This window comes from Corvus brachyrhynchos, unplaced genomic scaffold (genome assembly GCF_000691975.1).
Source record: "Corvus brachyrhynchos isolate BGI_N302 unplaced genomic scaffold, ASM69197v1 scaffold315, whole genome shotgun sequence".
Classification (NCBI taxonomy): domain Eukaryota; kingdom Metazoa; phylum Chordata; class Aves; order Passeriformes; family Corvidae; genus Corvus; species Corvus brachyrhynchos.
The window spans coordinates 542,645-557,231 of NW_008237903.1; the positions used below are offsets into that span (position 1 = coordinate 542,645).

The 14,587-nt window shown below is 38.8% G+C and overlaps 1 protein-coding gene across 7 annotated transcripts in view; it reads left to right on the forward strand.

Moving 5' to 3' along the window:
* Positions 1-2,216: 2,216 nt before the first annotated feature.
* The window catches only part of LOC103614740 (golgin subfamily A member 4-like), a 42,824-nt gene continuing 30,453 nt past the window's right edge, over positions 2,217-14,587 (forward strand). For 3 of the 7 annotated variants that reach the window (XM_017733024.1, XM_017733026.1, XM_017733025.1), the window contains exons 1-16: positions 2,217-2,304; positions 2,963-3,106; positions 3,803-3,949; positions 5,033-5,155; positions 5,740-5,907; positions 6,139-6,324; positions 6,625-6,747; positions 6,891-7,004; positions 7,098-7,419; positions 7,773-7,882; positions 8,219-8,336; positions 8,430-8,521; positions 8,996-9,147; positions 12,580-12,733; positions 13,546-13,669; positions 14,520-14,579. In XM_017733024.1, the coding sequence (XP_017588513.1) occupies positions 2,260-2,304; positions 2,963-3,106; positions 3,803-3,949; positions 5,033-5,155; positions 5,740-5,907; positions 6,139-6,324; positions 6,625-6,747; positions 6,891-7,004; positions 7,098-7,419; positions 7,773-7,882; positions 8,219-8,336; positions 8,430-8,521; positions 8,996-9,147; positions 12,580-12,733; positions 13,546-13,669; positions 14,520-14,579 (2,182 nt within the window). In that variant the 5' untranslated portion in view covers positions 2,217-2,259. The remainder of the gene's footprint in view (positions 2,305-2,962; positions 3,107-3,802; positions 3,950-5,032; positions 5,156-5,739; positions 5,908-6,138; positions 6,325-6,624; positions 6,748-6,890; positions 7,005-7,097; positions 7,420-7,772; positions 7,883-8,218; positions 8,337-8,429; positions 8,522-8,995; positions 9,148-12,579; positions 12,734-13,545; positions 13,670-14,519; positions 14,580-14,587) is intronic. The other 4 variants (XM_017733028.1, XM_017733029.1, XM_017733030.1 and 1 more) reach the window with 4 other exon arrangements.

A 14,587-nucleotide genomic window follows, 5' to 3' on the forward strand; every position in this document is an offset into this window, starting at 1 on the left:
GGTGGGGGGGCCGTGCACGCCCATTGCCAGGCGCCGATGGAGCCGGGCAGGAGGGGCTGGAAATGAGGGAGAGGGTGGAAATGAATCCCTGGAGTTCTGTACGCCCCACGCGCACCTGCGCTGCTCTGATCTGCTGTTTCGCTACTGGGTCACTCTTACAAAGTAGTGCTTTCCTTGTGTGTTATAGATATATTTATTATGGAAAATAAGTAATAATTCATGTTAATATTTAAATGTGGTCAGTGTGACTAAGAGGTCGTGCTTATAACAGGTCCAGGTAATAGCTATATAAATCTTCCATTATATTTTTACAGAGTGTTTGGTTTGGTTAACACTGCTTCAGTTTGTGCTGTGTGTTGTATGTTCATGCAGATTTTGGCCAAAATTTTGTCCAGGAGCTTCTAGTTCATATATGGCACAGATCTTTTGAAAGCAAATTTAGGTTGTTCAGCAGAAGAACCAACATCTTGGTGGGTAAAAGCAAAAGTGTGCTCATACAAGGAGACAATAATTAAATAAAAATGGATTTTTTTTTAGTGGGTGTGTTTCCAACACTGAATTGTTTCAGGAAATGGGTTTAAAATAATATTAGGCTTAGCTGGGTTTTTACACAATTTGTTTGTCTGCTGTAGTCCTGTGGCACAGAGGAGGGAGGGGACTGCCATCACCTTCCTCAGTACTGAGAGTTGGAATGAGCTGCTGCCCAAATCTGTCATGTGCCCCTTGAGCCGGGCCCTGTGGTCTGACTCAGGGCACTGAGGAGGCTGGAAAGTGCCCAGATGAATAATCCATGATTAGGTTTTTTTTAGCTTGATTTGGGTGTAGCTGGTAGGGGATGAGTTAGGAAGGCAAAGCTGCCACTTTTCTTTTTCTAACATCCTGTTGTGATAAGAGCTGGAAGCTCAGTTGTACTTTGAGCATCGGAGGAAGATGTTTTATAAAATGAAGTGGTGTCTGTTGTGTTTTGTGGAAGATAAAGAGTTGAGAGGTTGCAGCTTTAGTTAAAGACTGCAGCTTTAACTTGCTGTCTGTACCTCAGGAAAAAAAAAGCAAAAACCGTCCTTGGTTGATTTCATCCTGGGTAAGAAAAGCCTGATCAGTTTTGTTTCCCGGCTTGGTTTGGAAAACTCCTCAGAGTTCCAAAAACACCAGGAAGGGAGCGGTTGAGGTATTCAGGTAGGAATGCTGGCAGGTGAGACAAGCAAAATGATTCCATCAGTCAGAGCTGGAGGTGAGCTGAAATATTTACAAGTGAAATACAAATGCACCGCGGAGTTCCATCTAGTGAGTCATTCTGTCCTCTTGGTGCCTGGGTAACCCTTTCATGTGTCTGGAAGTGAGCTTTTCACCAGGAGCAGGTTTGATGTTACAGGTCTGGAGTAGTTATGAGAGGAGGGTTTTACTTACAGGTTCTGTAATTCCCACGCCCGTGGCTTGTTTGCTGATTTTAATGTTAGGAGAGATCCTCAGGAAGATCCAGTCTGGCCTTGTAGGTAATGTGGGCCATAGGTTGCAGTCTGTGACTCTTGGGTTTAGCTTTGAAGTGATGAACAGCTTTGAAAGCAGCCTCTGCTATCAGACTGCATTCTTTTGAAGAGAAGCTGTGTGCTGATGCTTACTATAAACTGCTTTCCAATCTCAGGCCTGGTCCGTGAATGCCTCGTTCAGGAGTCTGTAATACAGAGTGGAAAGGACACATGATTTTCCTCTGGGCGTTGCTAGTGGAGAGTGACAATTACTGAGCAGGTGCAGTGCTGGTTGTACTTCTCAGATATGCAGCAGTCGCAGCAATTAAAGCAGTTCGATGTCATTTAATGGTTTTAGCCTTAGTGTGTGATTTTCTAGAAATCTGCATCGATGTAATCCCTGTTTTCCTGCAGTGACAGGCAGTGGTTAAGGTCAGGTTAAATATTAACAAACTATATGTGGTTTGTATCTTCTATTTATATGTTGGAGAAGCAGCTGTGCTGAATAGTACTCCATGGCATTTACTCTTTAAAGACTTCTCTGGATTATTTTTGGTAGTATTGGCAATTTTACTGACTGGCAGTTTTTAGAAAAGGCACGTTATGTATGTTTTGAATATAATGAGAAGTGTTACTCCTCAGCAGCTGGTGGTGTAGTGGAGATCAGAGGTGCTGTCACCCTCAAGCACTTCACAATGAGATACATAGAAGTGTGAATTAATTACAGTTATTTGAGTCCCTGATATTTACTGTGGTATTATTTCATTTATGTTTTCGTAGCCATCGTGGAACTATGTGGAAATGGGGTAGTGGAGATGATTCTCCTTCCAAAACAGCAGTAAGTACTGAATTACTATTAAATCTTTCTACTATTAGTATCTTTCATTTTTCATACGCTAACCATATGTATTTGCTCTTTCATAAAGCAGTTGTTTGACTGGTTTTACCATGACAGCTTTAGGGCTCTAAAAGTCAGGTTGTGTCCTTGTTTCTTATGTCCTTGATATTTAATCTCTCAGCCTACCACAGCTGCTGTGCTTGTCCTCGCTCTTCTTATCCTGCCTTAAGGAAACATCTGTAGGAGTTACATAAGCTCCATCCCCAGTGTATCTTTGGATACACTTTAGAGTATGTTCAATATCAATATTTTATGGGTATTTATTTTATTTGGTAGCACTGCTGGCTGTCACAATACAGATCCAGTGAATGAGGAAATTCAGGTTTTGATACCTAGAATGCTTGGATGGTTTTGCTGTGTTTGAAGCCAATATTCCTAAAGCAGTTCATAAGGTTTAGCATTCCACTTGACTTGGTAAAAACAGTCTGCTTATGGGAATGTAAAATCCACGGAAGTGTTAGTATTTGCATTTGCTGACTGTTGCAGTGAAGTGAGACACCATGTGTAGGCATTTGAGGAGCAGTGCTGTGTGCCCCATTTGGCTGTTTGAAAGCACCCTGAATATCCCCAGGCTGAGTGTTCCCCTGAATATCCGCAGGCTGCAGCCTCCCGGGACGTGGGAAGCGCGGCAGTGACGGATCTGACGGAGCAGCTGACAAGCACCGAGCAGCTCCTGGCACAGCTGAAGGAGCTTGTCAGAGAGAAGGATGCTGAGCTCCGGAGCAAAGATCTTCAGTTAAAGGTACTGTGCATGTGGTCATGTCAAAACCATTGTTTAAAACCCCCCTTCAGTCATTTTTGTAACGTTTTACAAGCTATTACAGCAGCTCTAGGATGGTCACAAGCAGCTGTTCTAGGGCCTGGACAGTGCTGCTTTTTCCCAGCATGTGTTCTGTTCCAGGATTGAACTAGAAAGAATTTATATCTGATCTCCTGAAGGCTTTTAAAAAAATCATAAGGTTGATCTCTTCCTATAAGAGGCTTCTTTCTGCCCTTTTTACCTGTGGGTGTGAACAGACATGTTAAAATACTGCATATTTTAAAACTCACTGTAAATCAAGTTCTCTTTAAACAAAACGAAATAAGCTTTTACACAATTATGAAGGTGTCTGTCTTTTTGTATTTTTTAATAAAAAAATAAGTCATTCTCACTAAAAAATCAAGCCTAGAATTTGTATTGCTATGAAAAAAAATAGGGAAATTTATATCATAAGGCTTTAAATTCTGTACAGTAATAACCACCATATGCAGAAAGTTTATTTAAAGAAAAGAAAATTTAAATAATGAAAATGAAACATTGTAATGTCTTTTCAGGGAAGATGTTTTTTGTTAATCACTTCAGGTTACTCCCTCTCTCTTTTTTTCTTTTAATGGAAGAATCGAAGCAGGCAGTTGTCCCTGTAGCTAATTTAGTCTGTCATGACTTTGGTGTTTGTAGGAGGAGAAGGAATCTGCTGATGCCAAACTTGCCAAGCTGAAGCTGCAGAACAAAGCCAAGGTTGCATCATTAACCTCGCAGCTGGAAGAACTTAAGAAGCAGTTACCAGTGGCAGGAGGCTCAGAGGCCAAAGCAGAACCAAAAAAGGTAAGGTGTCCTCACATTTTAAAGCAGATACAATTTCTGAGGTGCTGTAGGCAGTTTTCCATGCTGGACTCAATGGGGAAATTCAGATTTTGAGTTGAGTCAGGTTAGGATTGGGGTAGACTGTGTGGGTGCTGTCAGTTCATCTGTGTTTCTATTAAATTCTTTTTTTTTTTCAATAGAAATCAGAAAATTGCACATTCCCTTCAAATTGTTTTAGTAAAAAAGTTCTCACTCCTTCATCCTAGTAGCAGCGCGAAGTTTTGACACATGTGAATTCAGGCAGATAAGGTTTGGAGAAGAAATGAAAACAAAACCTGTCTTGTTCTTTAGGATATGTAAAGCTGTCCTTATTAGCAAAATGTAAATGAAGTGTTGGAAAGTGACAGGTGTTTTACTGTTAACAAGAGAGTCTCAGATGTGTTTGTAGTAACACAGTTGTGCAAGTATTTCTTCAGGGTAGGACTTCATACAGCTTCTAAAATAAAATAACTTTAGTGGGGCTTTAGTTGTTCAAGGGAATTTGTATTTAAAAGCTGTGCTGAAAGGAAACAGTAATTATCCATTTGTTGCAGTGCCCAGTTGTCCTCAAAAATGTGCAGTAAAAATGTATTTTTCTGATTTTTTTTTGGCTAATAAAACATGTGCTTAGCAATTGCACTTGATTTGTGATAATGGCAGATAATTTCTATAAAACAGCAATTACACCTGTGGAAATTCTGATTAAAAACATTCTTAGGAATGGTTTACTTTACATGTTTTCCCCCAATAGTCCTGTTTTCCTTGGAGTTATATGGACTACATTTGCCAGATTATGAGTTTCAATTGCTAGAGGAAGTGAATCTCCTTGCAGCACATCCAGTCCACTTTTTAGCAGGAATTATCATGAATAATTTAAATACAAAGACTTTTATAAGCTTAATACAAATTCTGTGCCATCTTCTACATGGAATATAAAATATATAAGACAACTGAAACACAATCTATGAGTAAAGTCTGCTTTTTCACCAATATTATCTGACTACGTAGAGGTACAGAATCCAGGACTTACCTGTTCATGGAATGCAAACCTCCCTGTTTTTGTAGGCATCAAAAGATGGAGACCAGGAAAATGCTGCAGCAAATCGAGGGAAAATATTAGTGCTGAGAAGGAGAATTGAAGAGCTGGAATCCCAGATCACACAGAAGAATGAAGAGTTACAGAAGAAGGTGGTGTTTTGTATGATGTGACTTTTCACCTTTGTGGTGTAGGATTGTGTTGGAATATATTTATTTAAATAGGTATTTAATTCTGTGCTGCTGAACAGCTCTTCTGGGAGTTTTGTGTGGAGGAATTGATATGTTAAGCCTCAGCAAGGGCAGTGGGAATTCTGTCATTGTGCCTTCAGTGAGCAGTGAATCCTGGATAAATGGAATAGGATACACAAAGATGAGCTCCGTGGGTCAATGTTGTATTTAAATCTTGCATTTTGAACAAAAAGACTGGTTTGCTTCAATTTTTCTCATTGAAAAAGTAGGGCATAACAGGAATAAATGTAGGCAAGGGCTGAGTTCATGTTGTGGTGTTTCGTGGACATAACTTCTCCGGGGAGGGTGGCAGGAATGGGAATGCTGCAGAATTTCAGAGGGAAAGGTCCAGTAAACAAAGATTACACTTCAAACAGAACCAGTTATACATCTGACTGTAATTTTTGGAGTACTTTAACACAGGCAGTAAGGAAATGATGCAAACCATTCTTCTGTGCTGGAGATGGAAGTACAGACCACAAACAATTTTGCCTTTTCACCTTCAGGATGCTGAGCTGGAGGCCCAGCGCAGCCGCGGGGCTGACATGGATGCCATGCTGGTGGAGAAGGAGAAGAAGCTGTCTGAAAGGGATGCTTACATCAGGGATTTGCAGGTGGCCTGTGGATCCAGTGATGCTGTCAATGAGATATTCCTGCCCAATGAAGAACTGAAGGTATATTAGCAGCTCAATTATAAAATCTCTGTGGAGTTTTCAAGGAACCCGTGAATTCTGATGTGTTATGTGCTCAGCCCCTCTCTGAAACACAGTTAATTCATGTGAATAAAAATTCTTTACTATCTTAATTTATGTATATTTACTTCATTATTTTGTCCCTACCAGGGAAAGGCTTCATGATTGCCGTATCATTTTTCTGCTAATTGTCTTTTGGTTTGCATTGTAAAGAAGCAGCTGGCAGCTAAAGAGTCATCACTGCAAAGCATGGAGATTCTGGTGCAGAACCTTACCAAGAAGGTGGGAGACAGTGAAGAAAAATGCAGCTTGTTCCAGGAACAGATCGAGAGTCTGAAAAATATTCAAAACAAGGAAAGAGAGCGTTTCCAAGGAAAAGAAGCTACATATATGGAAAACGTAAGTAAATGCAGGGTTCTAAAAGTTACTTCTAGTTCTTACGAAAATGGTCAGAGAGCTACAAACCATGTTGGAAGTAGAATACAGGTGTTTGAGGAGGAGACTGCTGTTCGGGCTTGATTGATAGAAACTTACTAGGAATGAACATAACTGACTAATTAATGCATTTACTGTTACTGGAAGTAAGATTCAGGCTTAATTTGGAATCCGTTATCTTGCTGTACCTTTAATTAGACAGTTCAGTGTGGTTTTACTATAGTTTATGGACTGGTTTCGTATTTATTTTCTTTGTGCTTTTAGGTACGTATGTTTCAAAATATTATCCAGGAGAAGGAGAAGGAGCTGGAAGCACAGAGAGAAAAACATGAGCAGGAGCTTTTTAGATTAGCTGCTAAATCTGATGCGAGTGCTGACCTAGAGCAGGTACGTTGCTCTGGAAACTCAGCAGCTTGAATTGGGAATCATGTAATTACTAAACTCTGTGACACAGTTCAAATGTCTGCTTGGGAGAATAAAAATAAGTCTTCTATAGATTGCTTGATTATTTAACTTCTTATTTTTGGTAGCTGCTAAAGGCCTTGAAACAGAAGCTCCATGAAAAGGAAGAAGTCATGCTGGGAAGGACACAGGTGATTGACGTCTTGCAAAAAGAGCTGGATGCCAAGGACCAGCAACTGAAAGTAAGAAGTGCCATAATGTTTGACAGTGGTAGGAAAACCACTTTGCATTAAAATTATAAATGTTTTTTGTGCTGCTGGTTTTTTTTTTAACAGGAGATTAATGAAAACCTGAAACATCTTCTGTCTGAAAAAGAAAACCTCCAGTCTAAACTGGATGCTGAGAAACATGTAATGAGAGCCCAATTAAGAGACATGATGGAGAAACATGAGCTCGAAATGACAAAAGTTAAGGAGAAATACGATGCTGAACTGCATGAAATTCAAGAGAAACACGAAACTGAGCTGCAAGAGAAAGATCAGGCCCTGGTTCAGCTTCAGAAACAGGTGGCAGAATTGAGTGGTGGTGGACAGAGTAACTCCAAAGAAGTCAAAGATCTGGAATCTATAGCCAAAGAGAAGATGGAAGATTTGGAAGGTATCCTATCTAAACAGTTGTCACTGACAATATTAAAGGTTTCTTTGCCCCAGACTTTTTTGTATTTTGAGCCAATTTAATACCCGTTGCAATTGGAACTACGTGAAATTTGATGGAATGTTATTGCCACACTAATTAAAGTGATCAAGTACTATAATAATGAGGGTTAGAGGATCACTAAGATAATCACATGAACTATGAATTTCTCACTGTGTTTCTAATTCTTACGTTTTTCTGTAAATGCTGTTGTCTTGTGTAACTGTGTAACTTCCAAATGCTAAAGAAATTGAACACAAGGCTTGTATTAGTAATCTTTCCAAGGTTTTCAATAATTCCTGCTTCTTGTTTCTCAGTCCAAGTGAAATTGAAAACAGAAGAGGCCAGCAAATCTGAAGCCAAGTTTTTGAAAATGAAGGCTTGGTCCAAATCAAGAATCAAACAGCTGGAGGATGAACTGAAAAATGTATGTGTAGCTTTATGTTTAATAATCTGTGACTTTCTCCAACTGCTGTGCTTGGAGATTTGATTGGGAAAAAGTAAACTGGGGAGTAAATAGAATATTAAAATAGTTTACTTTATGAATTAATGTATGAAAATGCAATGGACATAAAGTGCTGATACAAGATGTTGTTTAAATAAAAAATAGTACAAATTTGTTAGAGATGAGCTGCTGTACTGCACTTTAAGTATTAGAAAAACAGCTATTCTAGATACTACTAAAGAATAAGAAAAAAAGGTTGCATTGACTTTGCTGGGATTTTACTGTGTTTGACACCTCCATAACTGTGTTTTCTTTCAGTTTTCCTCAAAGAACAGTGATGTATCTGCCTTAAACAATCGTGTGTCAGAATTAGAAGTGGAAAATGAGGAACTACAGTCAAAACTGCAGTCATTGCACGAAATCAGAACTCAGAATGGTAAAAGGAAGTCTTTTGCAGATGATTCGGAAGTAAAGAGGCAAAAATAAATTATTTGTGTCCTCACGAACCAAATGTATTATGTTTTTGTAGAAGAACTGCTGAAAAAGCTGGAGCTCTATGAAGAGCAGCAGAGGAAGCTGCAGGCTGATCTCGACCAAGTTACAAAGAGAGCAGCTTCACAGGTTGACTTGAAAATTGGTTTGCATGACTTACTGATTAATGGTGCTAATTAGACTTTGAAAAGTGTGTCAGCTGGACTTTGGAGCTGAGAATTAATTTACTGATAGGTGGAATTGTCAGTGGCTGTTCAGTTGGAGAGCAAGATGACAGGTTTTGAATTATAAAGATTTATTTCTACCTCCCGTGCACACACTTTAAATTACATTTTTCCAAGCAGTTTGCTATTTATTTAACTATGTTAAACATGAGTCATCAAAGTGTGGTTGTTATTTTGTAGACAAAGTATTTGTAATATTTTATGAAGTCGTGGGGATTGTTTTTCACATAATCTACAATATTTACAATCTGCATTTACCAATTTCATAGATTTTTATTTATGGAAAGTGGTTAATTATGATGGTTTGCCAACTTACAACGTATTTACATTTGCAGAGGGGTGTGGTAAATATATTTTAATGCAGAATTTCTCTTGTTAGGCCAGTGAATCAGGTAGTGTGGATGAATTGCAGAGTCAGCTCTTGGAATGGCAGGAAAATGTCCCAGAGTCAGAGGAGTCCCGGGACCAAGTCCGAGAAGAGAAGTCTGCCATGGCCTTGAGAATGGCTCAGATTGAGGAGGAGAGAGAAGGTGAATTGTTTCATTTCCAATACAACAATCCTGTTTTTATAGATCTGTGTGTGTCTGCTGTGCTTCAGACCGAATTGATAGCACACCACCACAACTCATTCCTGTGGTCATAAAATATGTATAGTTAGTGAAATTGCTGAAATTTGCAATTTCTGCTTTTTCCTATTCCCTCGAGTTTGTTTTTCATACATTCATCTTGTTTTATATAATTTTTATAAGTAGATGTGCTGTTCTGTTTGCCATTTGAGCTGCTGTTCTGTAAGACTGCTTGAAAGGCTTATTTCTGCATATGAAAAATGATAAAAAAGATAAAAAGCCATATTTTATCAATGATAAATGTTCCCCATTGAAATATTAAAGCTGTCTGCCTAGAGCAACTGGTGAAGGTGTGGGGGACTGTACTGTTGGTTTGAATTAGAGGAATGAAGATGGTGCTTAAGCAAAATGTACCTGACATGGAGTTTCTCTTTAGGAAATTCCTCATTAATTCTGTTTAGGGTATTTAGTGATCTGTTAGTAGGTGCCACTTGTATAAGCCAGCTGAATAATGCTAAGTGGCTTGGAGGTGGTTAAAAATACCAGATTACCTACAGAAAATAGCATTTCAAGTAATGTCAGGTTTTATAGCTTGCTAAATTATTAATTAATCAGCTGATGAGAAACTGAAGTAGCTTCTGTTAAAAGTTATAAAAGTCTGGTTAAATTTCAGATGGTTTTTGCTGCTCTTTCCATGCCATCTGGACTAAGTTACAATTTTTGTCCCCTTAGTTAACTGTGTGAGGAATAATGGCAAATTTTAATGCACAGGACCTACCATCATAATGAATCCAGTTAGTTAATTGGAGTCTTCTCTTTTCAATCTGCGATTGAATTATTTTGCATTTCCATGATCCATTTGAAAGTTCAGTGTGTAAGCACAGAAATGTTCCAAGGATCACGTCTCTTCTTTTCAAAGGATTTATGCTTTGGGATTGAAAGGGAATAATACCCCTTCATTAAATCTACCTGTTAGCTCATCTGTGCTGGCCACTGAGCCACGTGCAATATTAATAACACTTACAAAATTTCCTCTCCCTCAGTCCAGGTTTAATTTTGCATTTTTTTCCCCTTGGGAATAGCATGACCTTTCTGTTTCTTTTTTTCCTGCCGTTCCACCTGGTGAGCCCTGAGCGTCCCTTCCCCCTCCACTCCTACCCTCCACTGCGATTTGGGCAGCCAGGGAGAACAGTTTCCCATCAGTTTTGTGCATGCAGGTTCCTGCAGCAATGGCCCCTTGGAATGTACTGTTGCCGATTTCTCCTGCTCTTGCTTCTTGTGGAGAAAATTGCCAACAGTACCTTGTAAGGTCTGCCGTTGATGGTTTGTGGTTTTTAGCAATACATGTAACAAGTGCTGGGTTTTAACTTGAGTTTCTCCTGCCTTGCAATACCTGTTTCTTCTTTTATATTAATGAAATCATCTTCATTTTTCACTGTAGTAACAGCTGACTCCATATTTATGTTGTAACTTGATCTAGAGACAAATTTCTTGGCTTGCCACAAGTGGTTGTGACTAAGTAAGAATCAAATTCATTCTTAGTGCTACCTGAAATTCCTTAGTATTTAAAAAAAAATGATGTTCCATCCATTCCATAAATTGCTGAACTTTGCATGCATTAGTATTAGCTACCAATATTACTTACCAATGTAAGTAATATGTAGCATGAAGAGTGACACAAGGAAATACAGGCACATCATAGTCAGTTTATATGCAGTGTGTATCTGGAAAAAAGGTGTCCTGGGAGATTTTTCAGGTTTTTGTGTTAGATAATTGCAAATGAAAAGCTTCCTAAGCTACTGTAAAACATTAGAAAATGTATTTATTTAGTAATTGTTATTTAAGCAATGCTCAACTTAACTAGAGGTGTTTCAACACTTGTCTGAGTGTGCTAAATCATTCTAAAGCCCCAATTTCTATAATTCCATTTTTCTTGTGACCATCGTAATTTCACTGTTTTTTTCATTATCAGATACTTAGGAGCCTGAATATATTGGGTTCCTACATGACAGTGTCAGAGAAGGGCTTAAATTTTTACCTGGAATAAATCTTATTCTTTGAACCCCTTAACTGGCAGTTCCTGTGAGCAGAGGTTTAAGACCTGTCATCAAAATTTGGCATTTATTTCACAGCCTTGAAAAAGTATGTATAATGATAAAAAAAAAAAAGTAGAATCTAGAAAATACACAAAGGTGTGTAAAACACTGATAAAATGACAGTGCAAGAAGCTAAAGTGTAATTGAAATCAGAAGTATAGTCCGGTTTATCAGTCCCACTTGAAAGGGGTCATTATTTTTTCCTTTATCTTTTTTCCCCACTAATCTTTTCTGACAAGACATTAGGTGTGTAATTTTGAAATATTATAGGAAGAATTTAAATCTAGCAGGTGCTACAGAATTGTGAGTTAAGGAAATCTGTGGTATAAGTAATCCTTGGCCAACTCAGATGAAAGCAGAGTATTCCCTGTAGGGCTGAATCTCCAGGTAGTTCCTGGTGTTGACCTCACAGATGCATCGACATCAGTTTTTTGGATTTTGTGTGCTGTGAGGACAACTGTGGATTCATGTGATTAAGCTGGAAGCCAAATTTGTAATTATCCAATTAATGTAACTCTCAATTAAAGTATGGAGCCACCTTTACTTTCCCTCCCTTTCCCTGGCTGTGCTGTTGTGTCTGCTTTGCATGGCACGTGTTGTTTCCTAATCTTTACCCCAAACGTGTCCTGTCGTATCACAAAACAGATGGGAATGCACTTCAGATGACAAATCATTTCTAACAATGAACAGGATGCACACCTAAGCACTCATATTCTCAGTTTATTCAGTGTGTGTATTTACTAGTGATTCTGTATTTGTCTTGAAAAGAATGATGTTACTAATTTATGATAAGATGGTTTGGTGCCAGTTTGCATTGTAACACGTGCTTGTGACTTCCTCAAATGATCTGGCTTGAGAGCTCGTACTAAAATTAAAGTTTTTATAAAAATGAATGTGATTGTTGAGATTAAAAAGGCATCAGCTGAAAAAGCTGTGTTTTCATCATACAAATTAGGTACATTTGAAACTAGTAAATTGAATTGAGATGTGATTTGGCATTTTAATTGATTGGCTTTTCTTCTTAGTATGGTATAACCTCACCCTTCCCACTCTCCTGTATAAAGTCTTCCTCTAGAGCTGATGAAGAAGTGAAGTTAGACTTCAGTTTCCTTCTTCTTAGTGAGATACTCAGACTTTATGTTCCACATAGCAATGTTGGAGGGAAATCACAAGGTGAATGCAGTGGATTTTAATCTTTAATCTTGTTCCTGTCAGTCATTCATAGGGACTTCACCCTGTCCCTGGTCTCTTTTCATGTAGTAGTGTCTGATGTAAATGTAAATGCTTTCCTGTGGCACAAAACTGATCGAGGATGACTGGTTCTTTCCTGGCTGCTCCGATCCAGCCATAGTCTCAGGGCAGCAGGAGCTGGAGGAGGAACTGGCCACAGTTCAAGGAATGGGCAGGCTGCAGCAGGCAAGAAGAAAAGGCAGTCAGACCAGCAGGAAGCTGCAGGTGGGTTCAAAGAGATGTGAGTTAAATTTTACCTGTCTGCTAATAAAAATATGGAAAGCACGGTTATTTGTGTGGTACTTTAGTCTTTAAAACATTAGGAGCTTAAGAACATAGACTGGAACTGAAAACATTGATAAATTTAATGATCATGTACATAGCCAGAAGATGAGAAGTTCCAATGGCATCACACCTCTCTCTTATTTCTTTCCACTGAAAAACCACAAGCTTCTCTCTGGAGTAATTCCCATGCCTGAAGCCATGTGCGTGCTTCAGATGTTAAGGCCGTTTTTGGCTTCAATAAAATCTTTACAAATCTATTTGCTGGTGGAGCTTTATGGAATAATTAGTGCCACTTCATTCAGGTGGACTTCTAGGTAGGTAGTGCTGAACCTTGCATGAAAAAATGGTAACTTTTGTAAGAATTAGGATGTAATTTTCTCATTAGCAGACCATTGGAAGAATATAATTAGTAAAGTGATACTTCAGAGCACTCTTAGCTGTAGAAATCAGGGGACTAATTAAGGTATCCAAATACAGTTATCCATTGGCTTCTCAGATGGCTGAGGGTGTTTTTAAAGGCTGGCAGATACCTTAAAAAACCTGTGGGAGATGTGGCTTTTCTGGAAGTAATAGCTGGGAGCTGGGCAGGCCACTCTAGTCTACAGCAATCCCACACAGTTGCATTTGGTCACCTGAATCACATGCTGAATTTTGGGATTTTTGATTGACACTGTGGTTTTAGTGGCAGAATTATCTTACCCCTGCTTGCTTCCTTCTTTAATTTAAACTTCCTTCTCATGTTTTGTGTGTAGGAAGAATTCCCCTTCGATGGCAAACAATGCTTCCAAGAACTGAATGTCACCTTGGATAGCACTGACTCAGCTGAAGGAGAAAACATGGGAGGTTGGTGGCCAGAGTACCCTTCACCTAATGCAGGTGTGATAGCGACTAGACAGTTGATTAAAGCATGCACACGGCATCTGCATTTTGTGTCTATTTTTGTTTTCAAATTCAGCTAACAGCCCATTTGTGGTGTATTCTAATCTTTGTTGGATTTTTTTGGCTTGTGTTTTCTTCCTTTTCATTTCTGAGCATGTGCGTGCTGGATGAACTGCCTAGTTCTGGCTCACAAGTACAGCATAAATATGGCTGAGCACTGGAATTGGATGAGCTTTGATGCCCATCAAGTATCCCATGTGGCAAGATCATGTGGGTTTTTTTTAAGTTATGAGTCTTGTTCCTTTGAATGTGTTTCCAGTTTATATCACGGTTATGTTGCAAACCCGAATTCCATTCCATTGCTGTTTAATTTAAAAATACAGTTCTCAGTTTTTAATGCTGATGTTTTTATATCAGTGGTAAAGATGGCAACTACGTTTTATTGTTAAGGTGGAATAGGCTCTTAAAAATTGTCAGTCCAGATCAGTTTATTAATAATTACTTAAGATACGATCCTGCAAGTACCTGATTAACTTGTGGTTAATGTAACATGAGCAACACTATTGGTTGAGCCACAATAGTGGTGGCTCAGTATTAGAATATTTCTGCCAGATCCTCTGAGTTCTTGAGCTCTGCAACTTTATTTTGGTTTTCCAGCATTAAAGACTACTTTTGCCATCTAAATTTTGGGGATGTAGTGGCTTGGATATTTCCACTAGAAAATGGGTGAGATCTGATTGTGCCCAACACTCATGAGAGCTTTGAATAAGGAGCTGCAACCATTTCTAGACTTCAGGAATTTTGGTAGACTTGTCTTGAGAGAATTTTTCTTCTTTGACCTGAGTAGGTTTACGGAGTGTGGTTGAAGAGTTGGAATTGGAAAGAAACCAACTGCAGGAACAAATACTAAAAAAA